At 41.7% G+C, this 18,230-nt stretch overlaps 1 protein-coding gene across 1 annotated transcript in view; it reads left to right on the top strand.

Annotated features, from left to right (window-relative positions):
* The window catches only part of SLC26A4 (solute carrier family 26 member 4), a gene marked incomplete at both ends in the record, with an annotated part of 60,649 nt that overhangs the window by 30,029 nt on the left and 12,390 nt on the right, over positions 1 to 18,230 (top strand). Inside the window, 7 exons of the mRNA XM_080701474.1 lie at positions 1,470 to 1,617; positions 3,226 to 3,339; positions 8,350 to 8,427; positions 8,570 to 8,665; positions 10,092 to 10,198; positions 13,037 to 13,106; positions 14,747 to 14,839. Of these exons, the coding sequence (XP_080557600.1) occupies positions 1,470 to 1,617; positions 3,226 to 3,339; positions 8,350 to 8,427; positions 8,570 to 8,665; positions 10,092 to 10,198; positions 13,037 to 13,106; positions 14,747 to 14,839 (706 nt within the window). The remainder of the gene's footprint in view (positions 1 to 1,469; positions 1,618 to 3,225; positions 3,340 to 8,349; positions 8,428 to 8,569; positions 8,666 to 10,091; positions 10,199 to 13,036; positions 13,107 to 14,746; positions 14,840 to 18,230) is intronic.

Below are 18,230 nucleotides of genomic sequence, written 5' to 3'. Positions count from 1 at the left end.
GACAGTCTCGCCAAGTTGCCAAGACTAGTCTTGAATTTGCAATCATTCTGCCTCAGCATCTGAGTCTCTGGATTACAGGTGTGCCACAACACCTGGCTATCCCACCGAGCTCTTTTAGTGTCATATAGTCTTTTTTTTTTTTTTTTTTTTTGGTACTGGGGATGGAACCCATGGACATTCTAGCTCCAAGCTATACCCCCAGCCTCATTTTAGTTCTTTATTTTGAAACAGGGTCTCACTAAGTTGCTGAGGGCCTCCCTAAGTAGCTGAGGCTGGCCAGGAACCTGGAATCCTCCTGTCTCAGCCTCCCAAGTACTGGGATTACAAGGATGCACCACCATGCCTGGCTTTAGTGTCATATAATCTTATATTCTCTTTCTTTCTCTCTCTCTTTTTCTTTCTCTCTGTTTCTTTTTTTAATGGTACTAGAAATTGAACTCAATGCCATTCTAACTTTGAGCTACAACACCTCCATACCTATTTTATTTTTTATTTTGAAATAGGGGATTGCATGCTGGCCTTAAACCTGAGATCTTTCTGTCTCAGCCTTCCAAGTACTGGGGTTACAGGCATGGCCTACCAAGCATGGCCTCATTTTGTCTCTTTAACAGAATGGACATATTTTCATACAAAGTAAATCTTTGTGTGTGTGTGTGTGTGTGTGTGTGTGTGTGTAGTACTGGGATGGAACCCGGGGGCACTCTACCTCCAAGCTGCACCCTAGCCCTATTTTTTTTATTCTTTATTTTGAAACAGGGTCTCATTAAATTGCAGATGACTTCTCTAAGTAGCTGAGGCTGTTCGTGAACCAGGATCCTCCTGTCTCAGCCTCCCAAATGCTGGGATTACAAGTGTGTGTCACCACGCCTGGCTCAGAGTAAATCTTATATCATGGCTAGAATATCTTTTAAGTCCAAAGACCATTAAGGTGAAATTGTGTAAACTGGCATGGGTGGAATTGTATGGCATTAAAATATAAACAAAAACAGATTTAATCATGTCAGAGATCTAGAAATGGCATTCAATAGAGGACAAAGTAATTAGCCAGGCCGGGCGTGGTGGCGCACGCTTGTGATCCCCGCGTTTGGGAGGCTGAGACAGGAGTATTGCACAGTTTCAAAGCCAGCCTCAGCTACTTAGTGAGACCCTGTTTCAAAATAAAATATATAAAATAGGTCTGGTAGTAGAGGCTGGAGGTAGAAGAGCCTCTGGGTTCCACCCCCAGTACCACAAAAAAAAAAAAAAGAAAGAAAAAGAAAGAAATTAGCCAACAATATAGCACTAACCTGTGATGAAAGCATTTAAAAGCAGATGGTACCATTTATACATATCTTGTGCTTTTCAGTCTCTTGGATCATGTCCTTTCATTTCTAACTTAGCTGTGATTGAGTGGATATAGCCATTTGATGATGTGGGAAAAAAAGAACTGTCAAATTTTCTCAGATTTTTTTTATTTAAAAACTCACTAGGTTTTTGCCTCCTGTACTTCCGCCTGTGAACTTGTTTTCAGAGATGCTGACTTCAGCGTTTTCCATTGCCGTGGTGGCTTATGCTATTGCGGTGTCTGTAGGAAAAGTATATGCCACCAAGTATGATTATACTATCAATGGGAACCAGGTAAGGTCACCCTTTTGCTCCACTGGTTTTATAGGGATGAAAACAACAGAGGAAAAAAACAAAAACACAACAAAGGAAAGATGTTGTTCTCCACTAAAGAAAGGGTTAGTTTCTTCCGCCAGTCCTTATTGAATTGGCTTCCCTTTTGGACTTGCTAATTAGAAATTATTTTGCGCAAGCTGGGAGTGTTTGTAATCCCAGTACTTGGGAGGCTGAGACAGGAGGCTCATAGGTTTGAGGCCAGACATATCATCTTAGTGGGGCCCTCCATAATACAGTAAGACCATTTCAAAATTTAAAAAATCAAATAGGGATAGGGGTATAACTTAGTGGTAGAATGCCCCAGAGTTTTTTCACCAGTGCTACACACAAAAATTTATTTTGCACACACAAAAAAATTAGTAAGATTTGAGAGGCTGAGATAGGAGGATTGCAGATGCAAGGCCAACCTCAGCAACTTAGCAAGGCCCTGTTTCAAAATATATTTATATATATATTTTTTAAAAGGGCTAGAGGTGTAGCTCAGAGGTAGAACATCCCTGGGTTCAATCCCCAGTACCAAAACATTTTTTAATTTTGAAATATACATGCTACATCATTTTGCTTTTTAAGAAATAGGTTGAAGTAACTCTGATTTTATTTTATTTTATTTTATTTTATTTTATTTTATTTTATTTATTTTTAGCACGGGAATTACAAGTGTGCGCCACCACACCCGGCAGTAACTCTGATTTTAAAAGGAATAATTTGGTCAGGTCAGAAACAACATTCAAGGTTAGCACGTTAAGTCAGGCGTGGTGGTACATGCTTATAATCCCAGTACTCGGGAGGCTAAGGCAGCAGCCAGCCTCAGCAACTTACTGAGGCTCTCAGCAATCTAGTGAGACCCTGTTTCAAAATAAAAGATAAAACAGGGCCAAGAGTGTAGCTCAGTGGCGTAATGCCCATGGGTTCAATCCCCAGTACCTTAACAAAAAGGTTAGCATGTTAGGTCAAAATAAGAAACCTTCATGTAATCCATAGTCTCCTGGTAATTTTTTAGTGGTAGCATGATATGACAAAACAAACACAATTAATAGTCATGATCCGTTTACTATGCAACTAATACACACAGGACATGTTTATAGGCGCATGATACATTGCCAGGTGAGCTGATTTTATACTGTTTGCAAATCCTCAGGTATTGTAATTGGATGTTTCTGAAAACAGCATAGTAATTATGGCTGTTAAATGACTGGTAGTCAAGCAAAATAATAGCTCTGCTAGTCAGAATATGCTCTGCAGCAAATATTCAACATAGAAATAATGCACTTTGTGAGAGAGCTGCAGATAGGCCACTCACCGGGCAGTGAAAAGGCATTTTAGTAAAAGATGTTATTATTTCTTGTCAACCTTAAAAACAGTTGACAGCAGTGAGGCCCCTCTTGAGATCTAGAGTCCAAACTCCTGATGTCTTACAAGATTCCTAAGTACCTTTAATGGCAAAAATCAGACTGGACCACGAGGCAGGCGGGGTTGGCAGTTTCCTTTAACGTACTTCCTGGAATGGTTGGTGAGGGCCTTGCAGATTCCTGGTGCAGCACTGCTGACATCCAATCTCTCCCCTAGGAATTCATTGCCTTTGGAATCAGCAACATCTTCTCCGGATTCTTCTCTTGTTTTGTGGCCACCACTGCCCTGTCCCGTACGGCTGTCCAGGAGAGCACGGGAGGAAAGACACAGGTATGGGACGACAGCAGGGGAACGCTGATCGCAGAGCACCAGCTGAGGGATGGTGGCCCAGAAAGGCTTGCACAAGAGCTGAGCAGGGCGATTACCCTTTGCAAAGACAGGGGCTTGTGCGTGCTCACCTGAACTGACGTGGGCCTCTTCAGCTCCTTGACTCTCCCTTCATGGAAAAAAAAAAAAAACCCTTAAAGTGCAACATTTGTGGATTTTTTAGATGACAACCCCCATAATTCCTTTCTGTGAGTGTTCACTGGGCAGGTTGCTAACTACGCTTACCTGTAACAAGGTGTGCCACTGCCAAGGCACACCTCTGAATAATGCCGAGTTTTTATCAGTTTGTAAACTGGGAGAGTGAGTGCCTAGTAAAATTACTTTATGACTTTGTGAGTTTTTATATTTTTAGGAAAGTGAAAAGCTCTACACATGTTTCTTTTACAAGGACCAAGAACTTTCTCTAGAGTCCTTAGGTACCACAGAACCACAGTTTGCTAGCCAAGAATATTTTTTATTGTGACATTTTGGCATTTCTTTCTGAGTAAAATTTGTGTTCCTGAGTTTCTCAATCTTTTCTTTTTAAATGTGGCTCAGTGTGGCCTTCACAAGGTGTCCATGAAACCGGCATCCCGATTCATCTCTGGATAATCTTGCCTTCAGTAGGTCAGAAAGCTCAGGAGCTACTCTCAAAACCAAGGACAGAATCAGATATGCCAAGCCAGTGGCTTCAGGTAGGGACAGACTCAGGAACTGTGTTTCTGTTATGCCTCAAGGGTTTTATCCTCCCAATACAGAGAGAAGCATTATTTAGGAGTAAAAAGTACATTCAGAACAAAACCAAACTAGCATAAGATAAGCCAGGCATGCTGGTGCAGACTGTAATCTCAGTACTTGAGAGGCTGAGAAAGGAGGACTGCCGGATCAAGGTCAGCCTCAGCAACTTAGGTCCTCCACGATGTAGTGAGACCTGGTTTCAAAATAAAAAATAATGCCTCTGGGTTCAATTCCTAGTAACTCCCCACACACACAGGCAAAATACACACCAAATCTTTACATGAGGTTTTACTAAGACAGAAACACAAATAAGTATGAAAGAGAATAACTGACAAAATGGATGACTCCAACAGTGACCTGCCCAAGGAGAGCTTTGATAGTCCCCATTGAAGACATGATATTCTTCTCCTATTTATTATATGAGATCTCAAGACAGATTTGGAAGAATTGTCTTTGCCAATTTCTTGGATCCTTTGAAACAAAAATTTAATTCTCAAAATTAAAAAAAAATTTTTTGCAAACATTTTTAGCTCTGAGGGAGTAGGTAAAATAGTATAGACCATACTGGGAGACAACACCAGAGATCTGTTGTCAAGGGGAAGACATCAGAGCTAATTTTCAAAGCTTTGCCCATTTCTTTTCTTTTCTTGCTTTTTTTATTTATTTATTTTTTTGTGTGTGTGGTACTTGGGGTGGAACCCAGGGGCTTTCTATCTCCCAGACCTATTTTATATTTTATTTGGAAATAGGGTCTCACTAAGTTGCTGAGAGTCTAAGTAAGTAGCTGAGGCTGGCTTTGAGCCTGTGCAGTCCTCCTGTCTCAGCTTCCCAAGTGCTGGGATTACAAGCATGCGCCACCACGCCCGGCTAGCTGTGCCCATTTCATGAGGCAGCTGTCTGCAGCAGGAGTCCTGGCTGGCTCGCACTGGAGACAGAACATTGACAAGTTCTCGGGCTCAGGCCCTAAGTGGATGCAGGCAAATCCCACTCAGGCTCCAGGCTCAAATGAAGAAGGGCTGCCCTGGTAAGAATGCCCGTGTAAAGTGACCTCCTTGGCAAAGGGTTTGTGGGTAATGGTGTTCTGGTAAGTTAATAGCCTCCGCCACACACTGGCATGTATTATATTTAGGAATGAAGGATGCCAGGATTTCAGCACTGAAGAAGGAAACAAGCGCAGAAGTAGTTTGATATTTAATTACTGAAATGTACACTCAGTTCTGGGGTTAAAAGACTAAATGCCGGGACTGAAATCCAGAGACTTGTGACCAAATAAACTGGCACGTCTTCTCTTGTTGTGCGGTTTCTCCTGCTTTCTCTTATGTTGGAGCCTTAATTTCAGCATCTATGAAATGGGAATAATAATTGTATCCATCTCATAGAGATGTTGTGAGGATTAAATAGGAAAACCTACAGTCCCAGCACATACTGGTGAATGCTGATTGCTTCTCAACTCAAGGTAGCAAGAACATCGTTGTATCTGTGATAGATGTGTTGTGCCTGGCATATAGGAAGCACCTTGCATATATCTGCAGAAGGAATGAATGGGAGAAGGAGCATTAGAGGACATTAATTATTTTCAGCATATCTATAAGTTTAGATGAGCTAAACATTGCCATCTCTTCTTTCTCCTACTGACTCATGAAAAAGTAATTCTGATTACAAATTACTCTGTAGCTCTGGTTACCTTCTCCCTTAACAGAATAGTTAATTCACTAGCAATTGAATCTGTGCATAGATGGAAAAATCTAAATCTTCCCACAAACCAGCCTAATATATGAAGTACAAGCATATGATCCCTCAGTGATTTTTAATAGCATCCAAAATTAGCCTTGGCCCCCCATAATTGGAAACGTATTATATATTCTTTATTATTATTATTTTTTTTAGTATTGGGGATTGAACCCAAGGGCTACACCCCCAGCCCTATTTTATTTTTTATTTTGAAACAGGGTCTCAGTTGCTGAGGCTGGCTTCAAACCTGTGAACCTCCTATCGCAGCCTCCCAGGTACTGAGATTACAGGTGTGTGCCACCATGCCTGGTGTATTGTATATTCTTGGTAAATTGGTGGCTACTCGCCTGTTCTGAGTTGGGAAGATGGTTGTGGTCCCTGGCTCCAAATCTCCGTATCTCTTACCCATCCACAAAGCCCTTTATCCATAGTGAGATGCAAGTGGCTCAGTAAATATGAGTGGTTGAGTAACTGGAAGGATGGGAGGAAGGCAAAGGAGTGAAGGAGGAAGGATATTAGTTTCTTTAAGCAAGGTAGGGAATGGAGAGCTCACCAAAGCTCTGGGAACCTTGAGGTATGGTGCCAGGAGGGGAGCTAGATAAACAAAGCGAGGTTTTTAGTGCATTATATACATAATATTGCCCAAGGTGACTCACCCATAATCTGAACAAAAATGATCATATTTAGCTAGGTGTGGTGGCGCACACTTGTAATCTCCGCGCTTGGGAGGCGGAGACACGAGGATCATGCAGGTTCAAAGCCAGCCGTGCTGGCTTAAGAGACCCTGTTTCCAAATAAAAAGTCTAAAATAGGTCTGGGAGTGTAGCCCAGAGGTAGAAGGGTTTCTAGGAACCCCAGTACCACACACACACACACACACACACACACACACACACACACACACACAAGATCAGATTTCCAGATGGAACTATATATTGGTACTGGGGACTGAACCCAGGTCATTCTACCTCTGAGCTACAACAGCCCTATTTTAGTTTTTATTTTGAAACAAGGTCTTGCTAAGTTTCTCAGGCTGGCCTTGAACCTGTGATCCTCCTGTCTCAGCCTCCCAAGTACGGGGTTTACGGGTATGCGCCACCACGCCCAGCTGGAGTTTCAGTTCGCTAACTTCCTTTTGTGGTGGCTGTGACTGTCTCCTTTTACTCAGACATCTTGCATGGGGCAGGACTTGGGCTCGCTGTGCTGTTGCCGTTGCCTCCTTTCTGATGGCTTTGCTTCTGGTTCCCTCTCTCCTTTTCTCCTTTATTTTAGAGCTTCTAGTCTTCACCTTGGCCCAGGCCACAGCTGTCCCCACAGAGAATTCAAGAATAGCCCCAACCCCTCAGCCTCTCTTCTAGCTATGTGTGGATCTTAGGAGAGCTTTATTTTACCAGCGAAGGTAAAGTTTGTGAACTTGTTTTACTCCTGCTCTTGCCTTATCCCTGCAGCTACCATGGAGTAAAGTGGAGAGCCTGCAACTGTGCAGCTGTCAGAGGAAGCAGAAGACGTGGCCCTACCTCTTGGTGTGCCACCAGGAGTTTGCAATGGGATGAAGAGCTTTATTTTTGTGGGAACCATGTCCTACAAGTACAATGTGTTATCAGAATCACTATTATGAGCCGGGCGTGGTGGCGCACGCTTGTAATCCCCGCGCTTGGGAGGCTGAGACAGGAGGATCACACAGGTTCGAAGCCAGCCTCAGCTACTTAGTGAGGCTCTCAGCAACTTAGTGAGACCCTGTTTCCAAATAAAATATAAAATAGGTCTGGGAGTATAGCCCGGAGGTAGAAGGCCTCTGGGTTCCATCCCCAGTACCACCAAAAAAAAAAAAAAAAAAAAAAAAGAATCACTATTATGAGCTTGGATTGGTGGTGGCACACACTTGTAATCTTAGTATTTGGGAGGCTGAAACAGGAGGATTGCATTCTCGGATGGCCTCTGCTAATACTTAGTGAGGCCCTTGGGAACTCAGTGAGACCCTGTTTCAGAATAAAGAATAAAAAATAGGGATGGGGGTATCACTATTATGGCTGCTGCTTCAACAATGCAGAAAAATTGGGTGCATGCTATGAGAACTTATTTCCCAATAACATGACAATAGTCTCTGTTTTGGGGGAGGGAGGTGGTCTATGCTTCCTGGCATGGAAAATACTAGAATGTTGGCATCTAAATTGACACCAAAACTGTAGACGTAATACACTCAAATGAAATTCACATCAAACTGGCTTTACTTTAGCAGGCTTGATCTCCATGTTTTAATTTCTCTGCAATAGTGCACATATGTGTGTATGTGTATGTTTATTACATATATACATATGTTTCCCATTTTAAGTTAAGTTTTGCATTGTCTTAGTAAATATTCATTTCTTTCATTACTGAGCAGAAGGGGGGATCAGGGAAGTGTCAACTGCACCTGTGAACAGGGTCTTTTGTGTGCACGTGTGGTGAGCTAGAATACTCGGGGAGGAGGACGAGTACCCTTCATGGAAGGTGTATGTCTTTCAGATTGCTGGCATCATCTCGGCTGGGATTGTGATGATCGCCATTGTTGCCCTGGGGAAGCTTCTGGAACCCTTGCAGAAGGTATACTCCTGCTTCCCTATGTAGTGATTGCATAATTTCCCATTGCCACTCTGCTATCAGAGAAATAACCGGATAATAAAAAATCATCACATGGAAAACTGTTCCCCTGAAATAACAGCCTTCCCCCTCTTTCTCTTGGCAGTCAGTCTTGGCAGCTGTTGTAATTGCCAACCTGAAAGGAATGTTTATGCAGGTGTGTGATGTCCCTCGTCTGTGGAGGCAGAACAAGATTGATGCTGTAAGTCACCCACCAAGCCATATGTTTATAAAATAAGACTTAATTTCTATATGCTTCCTGTCATATCACTGTATTGCTATTTACCAAGTTTTATCTGCATTTTGGGAGCCCCAGTGCAGAAGTTAGAATTGTGTGCACACACCAGTCAGAGCCTTGATGTCTGCTATGTGAACTGCATTCCATGAAGATCTTGTATCTCTGGGAAGATTCATTTCCAACAGGAATCCTGCATGAGGCTTACATACCGTTGGCCTCCTATAGCCGAAAACAAACACGTGTTCCTTAAAATCTAGTCTGAAATGACAAATAAACACAAAACCATACAAAGACAAAACTCAAAAACCCATGCAGATTTGTAACTAAAGGAGACTTCACAATTGTTCCGAAAAATTGTAAATACCAGAAGCAAAATCTTTTAGAGTTCTCTTCTCATTTAGACCAGGAAACACACAAGAGAAAATGAGAAAACTTCCTGTATATCAATATGTAAGGATCCCCCAAATTATTCAGTAAAATAGAAACTAAAATAGAACTGTTGTGCATAAACACACACACACACACACACATACACACACACACACACACATAAAAGAAGATGCAAGAAGGGAGGAAGACTGGGGATAGATAGAGGGGGAGAGGGTCGTGAGCAAGATTTTCACTGTACATTTCTTAAATAGTAATCCCCAGCCAGGGTTTGGTGGCTCACATCTGTAATCCCAGAATTTGGGAGGCTCAGACAGGAGGATCAAAGCTTAAAGGCCACCATGTGGTAGCTTAGTGAGACCCTGTTTCAAAATTTAAAAAATAAGCCTGGTATGGTGATGCACACCTTTAATCCCAGTACTTGGAAGGCTGAGACACAATTACAAGTTTGAGGCCAGCTGCAGCAACTTCGTGAGACCTAGTTTCAAATACATAATAAAAAGGACTGAGGGTATAGTTCAGAGATTGAACACACTAGGTTTGATCCCCATACCAAATAAATAGATAAATAATTAGGGGCTGGAAGTGTAGCTCAGGGGTAGAATGTCCTGGGGCTCAATCGTTGAGCTCTACTCAAAAATGTAAAAATAGAAAAAAATGGGACAGTTGGTCTTATAGGAAGGCCAAACCCCAGTTTTACTTAAATATAAAATGAAGTCGGAATTGTTTTTAAGAGCTGTAATTTGTGGATAGTTGATCTTATTTTTTTGGGGGGGGGGTCTAGGGATGGAACCCAGGGGCATACAACCTCTGAGCTACACCCCCTCCCCTATTTTTTATTCTTTATTTTGAAATTAGGTCTCACTGAGTTGCAGAGGGCCTCCTAAATGCTGGGATGACAAGTGTGCACCACCACGCCTGGCTTTGATCTTATTGTTATAGGTAGTCTACCACTTGATAGCACCTGCTGAATTAATATAATTCTTACTTCCATTTTCCCTAGGTCATCTGGGTATTTACCTGCATAATGTCCATCATTCTGGGGCTAGACCTGGGGTTACTCGCTGGCCTTCTGTTTGGATTATTGACTGTGGTTCTCAGAGTTCAGTTGTGAGTATTGTAGAACCAAAAATTTCATCCTGAACTTCCTTCTGTTGTTTTGACAAATATAATGAAACTGCTTCCTTTCACTATAGAGAAGATGATATAGGGATAAAGGAAACAGAAAGCTCTAGAGACCAAAGCAGGTTCTTTAATTGGAGTGAAGCCCGGAAAGGGGACTGAGAGGAGAGAGTCAGGAGCCCCCTTCCTTACAGACGAGGGGCTTTTTATGGGCTATTAGGAGGGGAGGAGGACAAGGCGTCGTGTATTTCTCTGATTGGTGGTCTAACCGCAGGCCAGGGCAGGTAAATTTATGGGGCTGGAAGCAGGGGGATGGTTAGAAGCATTTTCCCGCCTTTCCAGAAGTCCTTTGTCCTCAAACTCCTTCGGCCAGGCCTCACAGCCAGACCTTACAGTGCCCACACTGAGCGGTTTTATAAATAAGCATATAATACTTCATAAATGTTATCATACTTAATCCTCAAAAAATTCTGTGAATATGTTTGCTTATTCTCATTCTGTAGGTGAAAAAAAAGTCAGGCCAGCAAGTGTAAGGACCTTTTTTTTCTTTTCTTTTCTTTTTTTTTTTTTTTTTTTGCGGGTCTGGGGATGGAACCCAGGGGCATTCGACTTCCGAGCTACACCCGCTGCCCTATTTTTTATTCTTTATTTTGAAACCGGGTCTCACTGAGTTGCGGAAGGCCTCACTAAGTAGCTGAGGCTGTCCGTGAAGCGCGATCCTCTAGTCTCAGCCTCCGGAATGCTGGATTACAAGCGTGCGCCACCACGCCCAGGTTCTAAGGACCTTTCTTAAGGCCACACAGTTACTAATAGGCAGAGCTCAGATTTGAGCCCAAATCATCTCACCCCCAAAATCTATTCATGTAGCCACGGGTGACCCGGCTGCTGCTCTCCTTTTAGTCATGGTAAGACTAAGAGATGCGTGGTTCATCCACAGACTGAAGTTACTTTGGAGTTTCCTCGTTAAATAAGATAAAATAAAACCGGGCGTGGTGGCGCACGCTTGTAATCCCAGCATTCGGGAGGCTGAGACCAGAGGATCGCGGTTCACGGACAGCCTCAGCTACTTAGTGAGGCCCTCCGCAGCTCAGTGAGCCCCTGTTTCAAAATAAAGAATAAAAAATTGGGCAGGGGGTGTAGCTCAGAGGTCAAATACCTCTGGGTTACTTCCCCAGACCCGCAAATAAATAAATAAATAAATAAATAAATAAATAAGTAAATAAATAAATAAATAAGATGAAGTATGGGAGGCACCAAGCCCAAGGCCTGGGACAGGACAATGGCTATTTATAGCTCACTGTTCTCTTTTGAAGTGTATAACCCAAAAGTTATGTAACCCAGAGCAGGAGAACTTTTAAAAAATTAGTGATAGCCAAAATTCATTCAAATTGGCCAAATAAGCCATGAAATTTGAGAAGTAGACACAGTCAGCTCCTATGTAGAGTGAAAGCAGCAGAGACGCAAGATCAATAGTGGAGTTGTCATCTGTGAGGGCAGGAGAGGGAGCCTTGAGGTGGACTCTGTTGTTGGTTTTGTGTTGACGCTTGACAGGGTTTAGTATTGTGCCCTCTTGGGCCTCCAGGAGAACAGTCTCTTTCCCTCCTCAATTCTTTCATTGTCTTCCCAGACTTCTGGGCTCTTCTCTGCCTGTGTTCAGGACTCGAGGAAGAAGAAACCTGGAGAAACATCAGCATAGATTCTGCAGCGTAGCAAAGGCTCAGCTCTCTCAGTCCACCAACCAGCTCTCCCTCTCACCCTCACCCACTAGCATGTTGGTAACTACCCAAAGTTGCCCGAGATCCTCAAAGACTGACTGGAAGTTTGCTGCGAGGAAATAAGTCAGAAATTTTCCTTAGAAGATGCTACATCTCACGCTGTGGCTGCCTCAGTGTCTTTTAAAAAACTTTCTATGTGAGTGTGGTTGAGAGAGAATGGTTTTGGAGATAAAGGCTAGCATATGAGCTTTAAGTTAAAAATCAGCATAACCCAGGAAGCCAAGGAAAAATTGGTGGCACATTTTTGCCGCTGTTCTGGTAACCAGGCTTTTTGCCAACAAAAGCAGTATCCTGTACAGTATTTAATTTCCAGTAATTATAACGCTGAGCCAGAGAGCACATTGTTGAAAGGACCCCAAACAGATAGTCTTTCTTTAGAAGTTGCATTTAGCATATGTCCCTAGTCACACTTGAAGAAACATGGAATTTATCTGGTTGCATCAGGGACAGGAAATCAACAGTCTGGTTGACAGGAAGGACTTATTTCTGGTCCTCCCCGGCTGCTGTGCTATAAAAAGAGACTAATTTGATCATCCACAGATTCTCCATACTTCATCAGGAAGCTTCCATAAGTCACAAATAAGTGCCAGGCACCAAAGACACACGGGTTAGAGACAGACTGTGTTATCCTTTACTTCTAGATCTTTTCTAACTACTCTGGACCTCAGTTTACTTGCTAATCAAAACAAAGATACCACTGACCTCTCAGGGTTACGGGAGGGCTTCCAGCAGATTTAACACATGACAAGGCTCCTCGCTTAGCCTATAAATTGTCATGCACGTGAAAGCCTGATGCTCGTTATTTCTACCAGCTATCAGAAGGGAGTCACAGTTAGCTCTTCCTTCTCCTCCAGTTCCACAAAAACACCAGCTGTTCATTTCAGAGTTAGCTGAGGGAAAATGTCATCTGCAATAAAGACAGAGTCCAAAACAAAAAAGAATGATGGGCTCTTTTTGTAGCTGTTATTTATTTATTTATTTATTTTTACTTTTTAGCCCCAAAATGGCTGTTTCTGAAAAGTTCTGTTGTTATCATTTTTTTTCCTTTTAGTCCTTCATGGAATGGCCTGGGAAACATCCCTAGTACGGATATCTACAAAAGTATCAAGAATTACAAAAATGTAAGTGCCTTTGTGAGACATTCGCTGGATGTGGGACTGTGAGCCTCGAGTTCAGGAGTCACGTATTTCTCTCTTAGCATGTTAGGTACAAGGTGGCCAAGGATGGAGACTTCTATGGGAAATGTCCATTAGTCTACTGGGAGTGTCATAAGAAATTATGACTCACTGTACCTTCTGTCATACATGAATTATGTGCATTTTGTCTATGCTAGTTTAATGTAATTTTATGGCAAAAATCATTATAAAAAGGATCTAAAAATAATAGGCAATTAGGTTACTTCCAGATGTTCCATCAGAATTTTGTTTCTCTGCTATATAATCCTTAACTTTTATGAAATTGCCTGAAATCCCTGTAAGATGGTCTTCATTCAGTTATAACAAGATATTTTTAAGTTATTTGTCACCAAGACCTTATTGGATCTTGGAATGGGAAGAAATAATGTAAGACATAGGAAATGAAAAACAAAGAAACGAAATATCCCATTGATGGGCTTGTGATGTCAGTAAGTAAAGTTGTATCATGGCCACTAGAAAAACAAAAAATGAAAAAGCAGAGAAAGTAAATTAAGAAAATACAAATTTAGCACAAAACCCACATACGTGTGTGTGTGTGTGTGTGTGTGTGTGTGTGTGTGTGTGTGTGTGTGTATACCTTAACCGGTCATAGTTTAATTTTACCTTAATATTAAAAAAAAATTCTGGACGCTGAACCTGGAATTTCAGTTGCTTCCACTTAATTTATTTCTACAGTCTCTTTATTTTGAGTCAAGTGCCATTAAAGAGTGAAAAATTATTTCAGAAAAACTCTGGGCTCTGGGGCAGGGAGCCCTAGGCTGAGTTTGGGAGTTGTGAATTCTAGGTTCTGTCTTGGTGAGACTTTGCCCAAGTCACTCAGCCTCTCAAGGCCTCTGTTTTCTCATCTGAAGGGCTGTGACTAAAACTGCTATGATGTCAAAAGACTGAGATTCTCTGAGCTCAAGGATTCTACTTTTGGCATGGCTACTATGTGTCAGGGTACAAATAAGCAGGCAACATCATAGACCTCAGTTCCTGTAACTGCCCTTGGTTTTTCCCACCTCCCAAAGAACTTTAGTGAAATCAAGAGGGTCAGTGGGAGGAACTGGCCACACACCATTCTGCATTTTTAGCCTCAGCAGCTTCTTCATCTGAAAATTATGGGGTTGAGGAATTGCATTTTTTTTTTTTTAGTAGTACTGGGGATTGAACCCAGAGGCATTCTACTGCCAAGCTATATCCCCAGCCTTGATTTTTATTCTTTATGTTGAAACAGAGTCTCACTAAATTGCAGAGAACCTCACTAAGTGGCTGAGGCTGGCTGTGATCCTCCTGTCTCAGCCTCCGAAGTACTGGGATTCACAAGTGTGTGCCACCATTCCCAGCTCGAGTGACTGCATACTAAGGCCCTTTCTTCTAACCTGACCTTCTTTGGGATTGTAGAAGTCCAGGCGTTTGGGCTACCTTTTGCCTCCCTACTGAGGTGAAGTCCCTATTCAAGGAAAGTTGAGTGTTTTTGCCAGGTTCCTCTATGCAATTGTAATCCAGGTCATTGGCAGAATATTTAGAAATGCAATTGACCATTTGATGCGGAATATGTTTAACTTTGATTTTTTTAATGCTAGATTGAAGAACTTGAAGGAGTGAAGATTCTTAGATTCTCTAGTCCTATTTTTTATGGCAATGTTGATGGTTTAAAAAAATGTATCAAGTCCACAGTAAGTATTCTAGCCCTAGAAATTTGGCTTCTAATTTTCCTTGATATTTCACTCGTGTATTTATTGGGCTCCAATTGGGAATAAGGGTCTATGCTCTAGTCTCTTGTGTTGAGCATTAAGAATTCTAATATCCTTTTAGCGAGGCCCTCCACAACTTAGTGAGACCCTGTTTCAAAAATAAAGAATAAGAGGACTTCCGGGAAGATGGCGACCGAGAAAAGCGGGGCTTAAGAGTCCCGCTAACAACCAATCTCCATTACCACAAAAAGAGCGCCTTTCATAGCCAGAAAACACCATCACCAGAAAAACAAAAAAACCACCAGGCTCCAGAGAGAAAGCGGACTGAGAACAGAGCTCAGGGCCACAGAGGAGACACACGCGCCCGAGGACGCGGCAGCAGCGTCATACTGCCGGCGGCAGCGGCGAACTCAGCAGACGGCTACAGCAAGCCGAGGTGAGCTGATGTGGAACAGCCAGGCGGGATCTTTCGGCGCAGACAGCATTTAAAGCTCCCAGTGGCTGAGCTCAGCACACGCTGCAGGGATTCAGAGTAGAAATCAAAACCAGAGAAGAAAAAATACGCCAGCCTCATGGCCGAGGGCGTGGCAGAGGCGCCATATTGCCACCGGCGGTGGCAGCAGCAGTGAATTCACCGAGTCCAGTACAGCTACATCTACGTACTCAAGAACAGTGAGTCAAATTGCGGGCCACAGAGGAGAAATCCCAGTATTGTGCCTCCTGGGACTTGACCCAGTGAGGGAGTGGTGGTGGCAGAGATATCACACCATAGGAGAGCGTGCAACCTGGCACCCCCCGTAGTTTAAAGCAGCCTCTATCGACTCCCTGGGTCGGAGACTCTGTGATACAACCCAGTAAAGGAGTAGTAGGGTCTGAGATAATACAGACTCGAGATCCAGAGCACCTTAAGTGAAGCCATAGTGACCCAAGGGAAGAACCCAGAGAAGGCACAAACCTCCGAAATCATGGGAAAGAGGAATAATACTGGAGCAATTAATGCCCACAACCCCACAACATCAGAACCCGATAAAACTGAAAATCAGAGATTTCTAGAAGATCAAATCAGGAAAATAACTGTAGAAATAATAGAGGTGCTTCGAAAAGAACTCAGAGAGAGCCAAAAAGAGATAAAGGATGCAATTAATGAAGTAAAGGCCTCAATTCAAAGCACAAACAACCGATTAGACCACATGGAGAACAGAATCTCGCTCTTAGAAGATGAGCAATCCAAAAATGAATGCATAGTTTCTAATCTAGAAAAAGATATCCAACAGCAGGAATCTGACATTGAAGAAATATGGGCCCATCTTAAGAGAGCTAACCTAAGAATAATTGGAATAGAGGAGGGAAAAGAAAGTGATACCAAAGGGATCAACAATCTCTTCAAGGAAGTAATAGCAGAAAATTTTCCAAATATAGAGCAAGAGGTTGATACACAGATCCAGGAAACTTATAGAACTCCCTTTAGACAGGATCGGAGAAGAGGATCCCCACGCCATATAATTGTCAAAATGACCAATGTGGAAGCCAAGCAAAGAATCTTAAAGGCAACAAAAACAAAGGGCCAACTGACATTCAGAGGCAAACCAATTAGAATCACTCCAGACTTCCCAAACCAAGTCATGAGAGCCAGAAGGGCTTGGAGTAACATATTCCAAACTCTGAAAGAAAACAACTTCCAGCCAAAAATTTCCTATCCAGCAAAACTTTCTATCAAATTAGATGGAGAAATAAGAAGCTTCCATGACAAACAGAAACTGAAGGAATTTATGTCTTCAAAACCAGCGCTAGAGAAAATACTCAAAGAGATTAACTACAAAGAAGAAATAGGTAACACTCACCAGAACCAGAGAAACAAGAGTTTCCATCCAACAGACAACTAAGATTGGTTATCTGTGGAGATTCATTATTTATGTTAGTCTTTTACCTATCTCTAAATTGTATTGTTTGCCTTTATTGTTGTTAATTTTTAGGATTTCTAGTTGGAATATTAATATACCTTCAGATATAGCATTTGGAAATATTTTATCCAATTCTATTAGTAACTTTTAACTCTGTTTACATTGTCTTTGGATATACAATATTTTCTTTTATTTTTTAGGGAGTTTGTATATTCTTCTGTTGCCTGTGCCATTGAAATCATATCCAAGAAATCACTGCCAATTTCAATGTTGTGAGGTTTTATGACCCAGATTTTCTCCTAAAAGTTTATAGTCTTAAGATTTATATTTAGGTCTTTTATCTATTTTGAGTTAATACTTGTATATGGGATTAGGTAAGGGTCCAATTTTATTCTTTTCCATGTAATTATTATTTTTCAACAATATTTAGTTAAAAGAGTATTATTTCCACCACCAAATCTTCGTGGAAACCTTGTCAAAAATAACTTGACAATATAGGGAAGAATTTAGCTCTAGGCTTGTATTTAACTCCAATGGTCTATATATCTGCCTTTAGAACAGTACTACACTGTTTCAATTATTGTAGCTTTATATGGTTTGAAATCAGAAAATATACATCTTCTAGCTTTGTTTTTGCTTCGAGATTGTTTTGGGTATCTAGAGTCCATATTCCATATCAGGATAGATTTTTTTCTGAAAAATAAATATATGATAGTTTCACCTAAAAAAAAGAAAAAAATATTCTCTGGTAAGAAAGAAAGCAAAAAGAAATATTGAAATGTTATCTTTAAGTCATCAAAAGCTTGGTATCAGACAAATGAAACTGTTATGTGAGATTATCATTTTTAATTTTGGATAAATTGCTATAATACTAGATGTCAACCACTAAGCCAAGCATGGGAGGGAGGGATGGGGAGAGAATGGGGTGGGGATCGGGTGGGGGCTGACTGGGCGATGTGTGCATGTATGTCTACAAAAGTTTGTATCCCACTATGATGTATGAATACAGTGCACCAATAAAATAAAATTAAAAAAAAAAAAATAAAGAATAAAAAAGGGCTGAGGATATACTTTGAAGGTAGAATTTCCCTGAGTTCAATCCCCAGTACTGAAAAAAAAAGAAAGAAAAAGAAAAAAATAATTATAATATCCTGTCCTCAAATAATGTACAATTTGGGATGGGGTGTTGAGGAAGATTTACAGTCTATTGGTGATTTTAACCTACATGTGAATCCAAGTAGCAGTAACTGCCAGGCAAAAATGTTACAGGTGAATCTAAGCAGAATGTGAGTAAATTCCAAATAAGCAGCTTGGAAAGTGTTAAGGTCTCCTGGATTCTTGCAAACTGCATCTCTGCAGGGGGTAGGAAGGGCTGGTGTGGGCCTGCCCCTGAGGAGCCTTAGTGTAACTTTGTCTGCTCTAGGCCAGCCATAGAGGTGGAAGGTTGGCTTGCAGACATAGCCAGGAATGTG

Source organism: Muscardinus avellanarius, assembly GCF_963383645.1.
Source record: "Muscardinus avellanarius genome assembly, chromosome: 9".
NCBI classification, from domain to species: Eukaryota; Metazoa; Chordata; class Mammalia; order Rodentia; family Gliridae; genus Muscardinus; species Muscardinus avellanarius.
The sequence above is the reverse complement of the archived record's forward strand: the minus strand, read 5'-3'. Positions and strand labels throughout refer to the sequence as shown.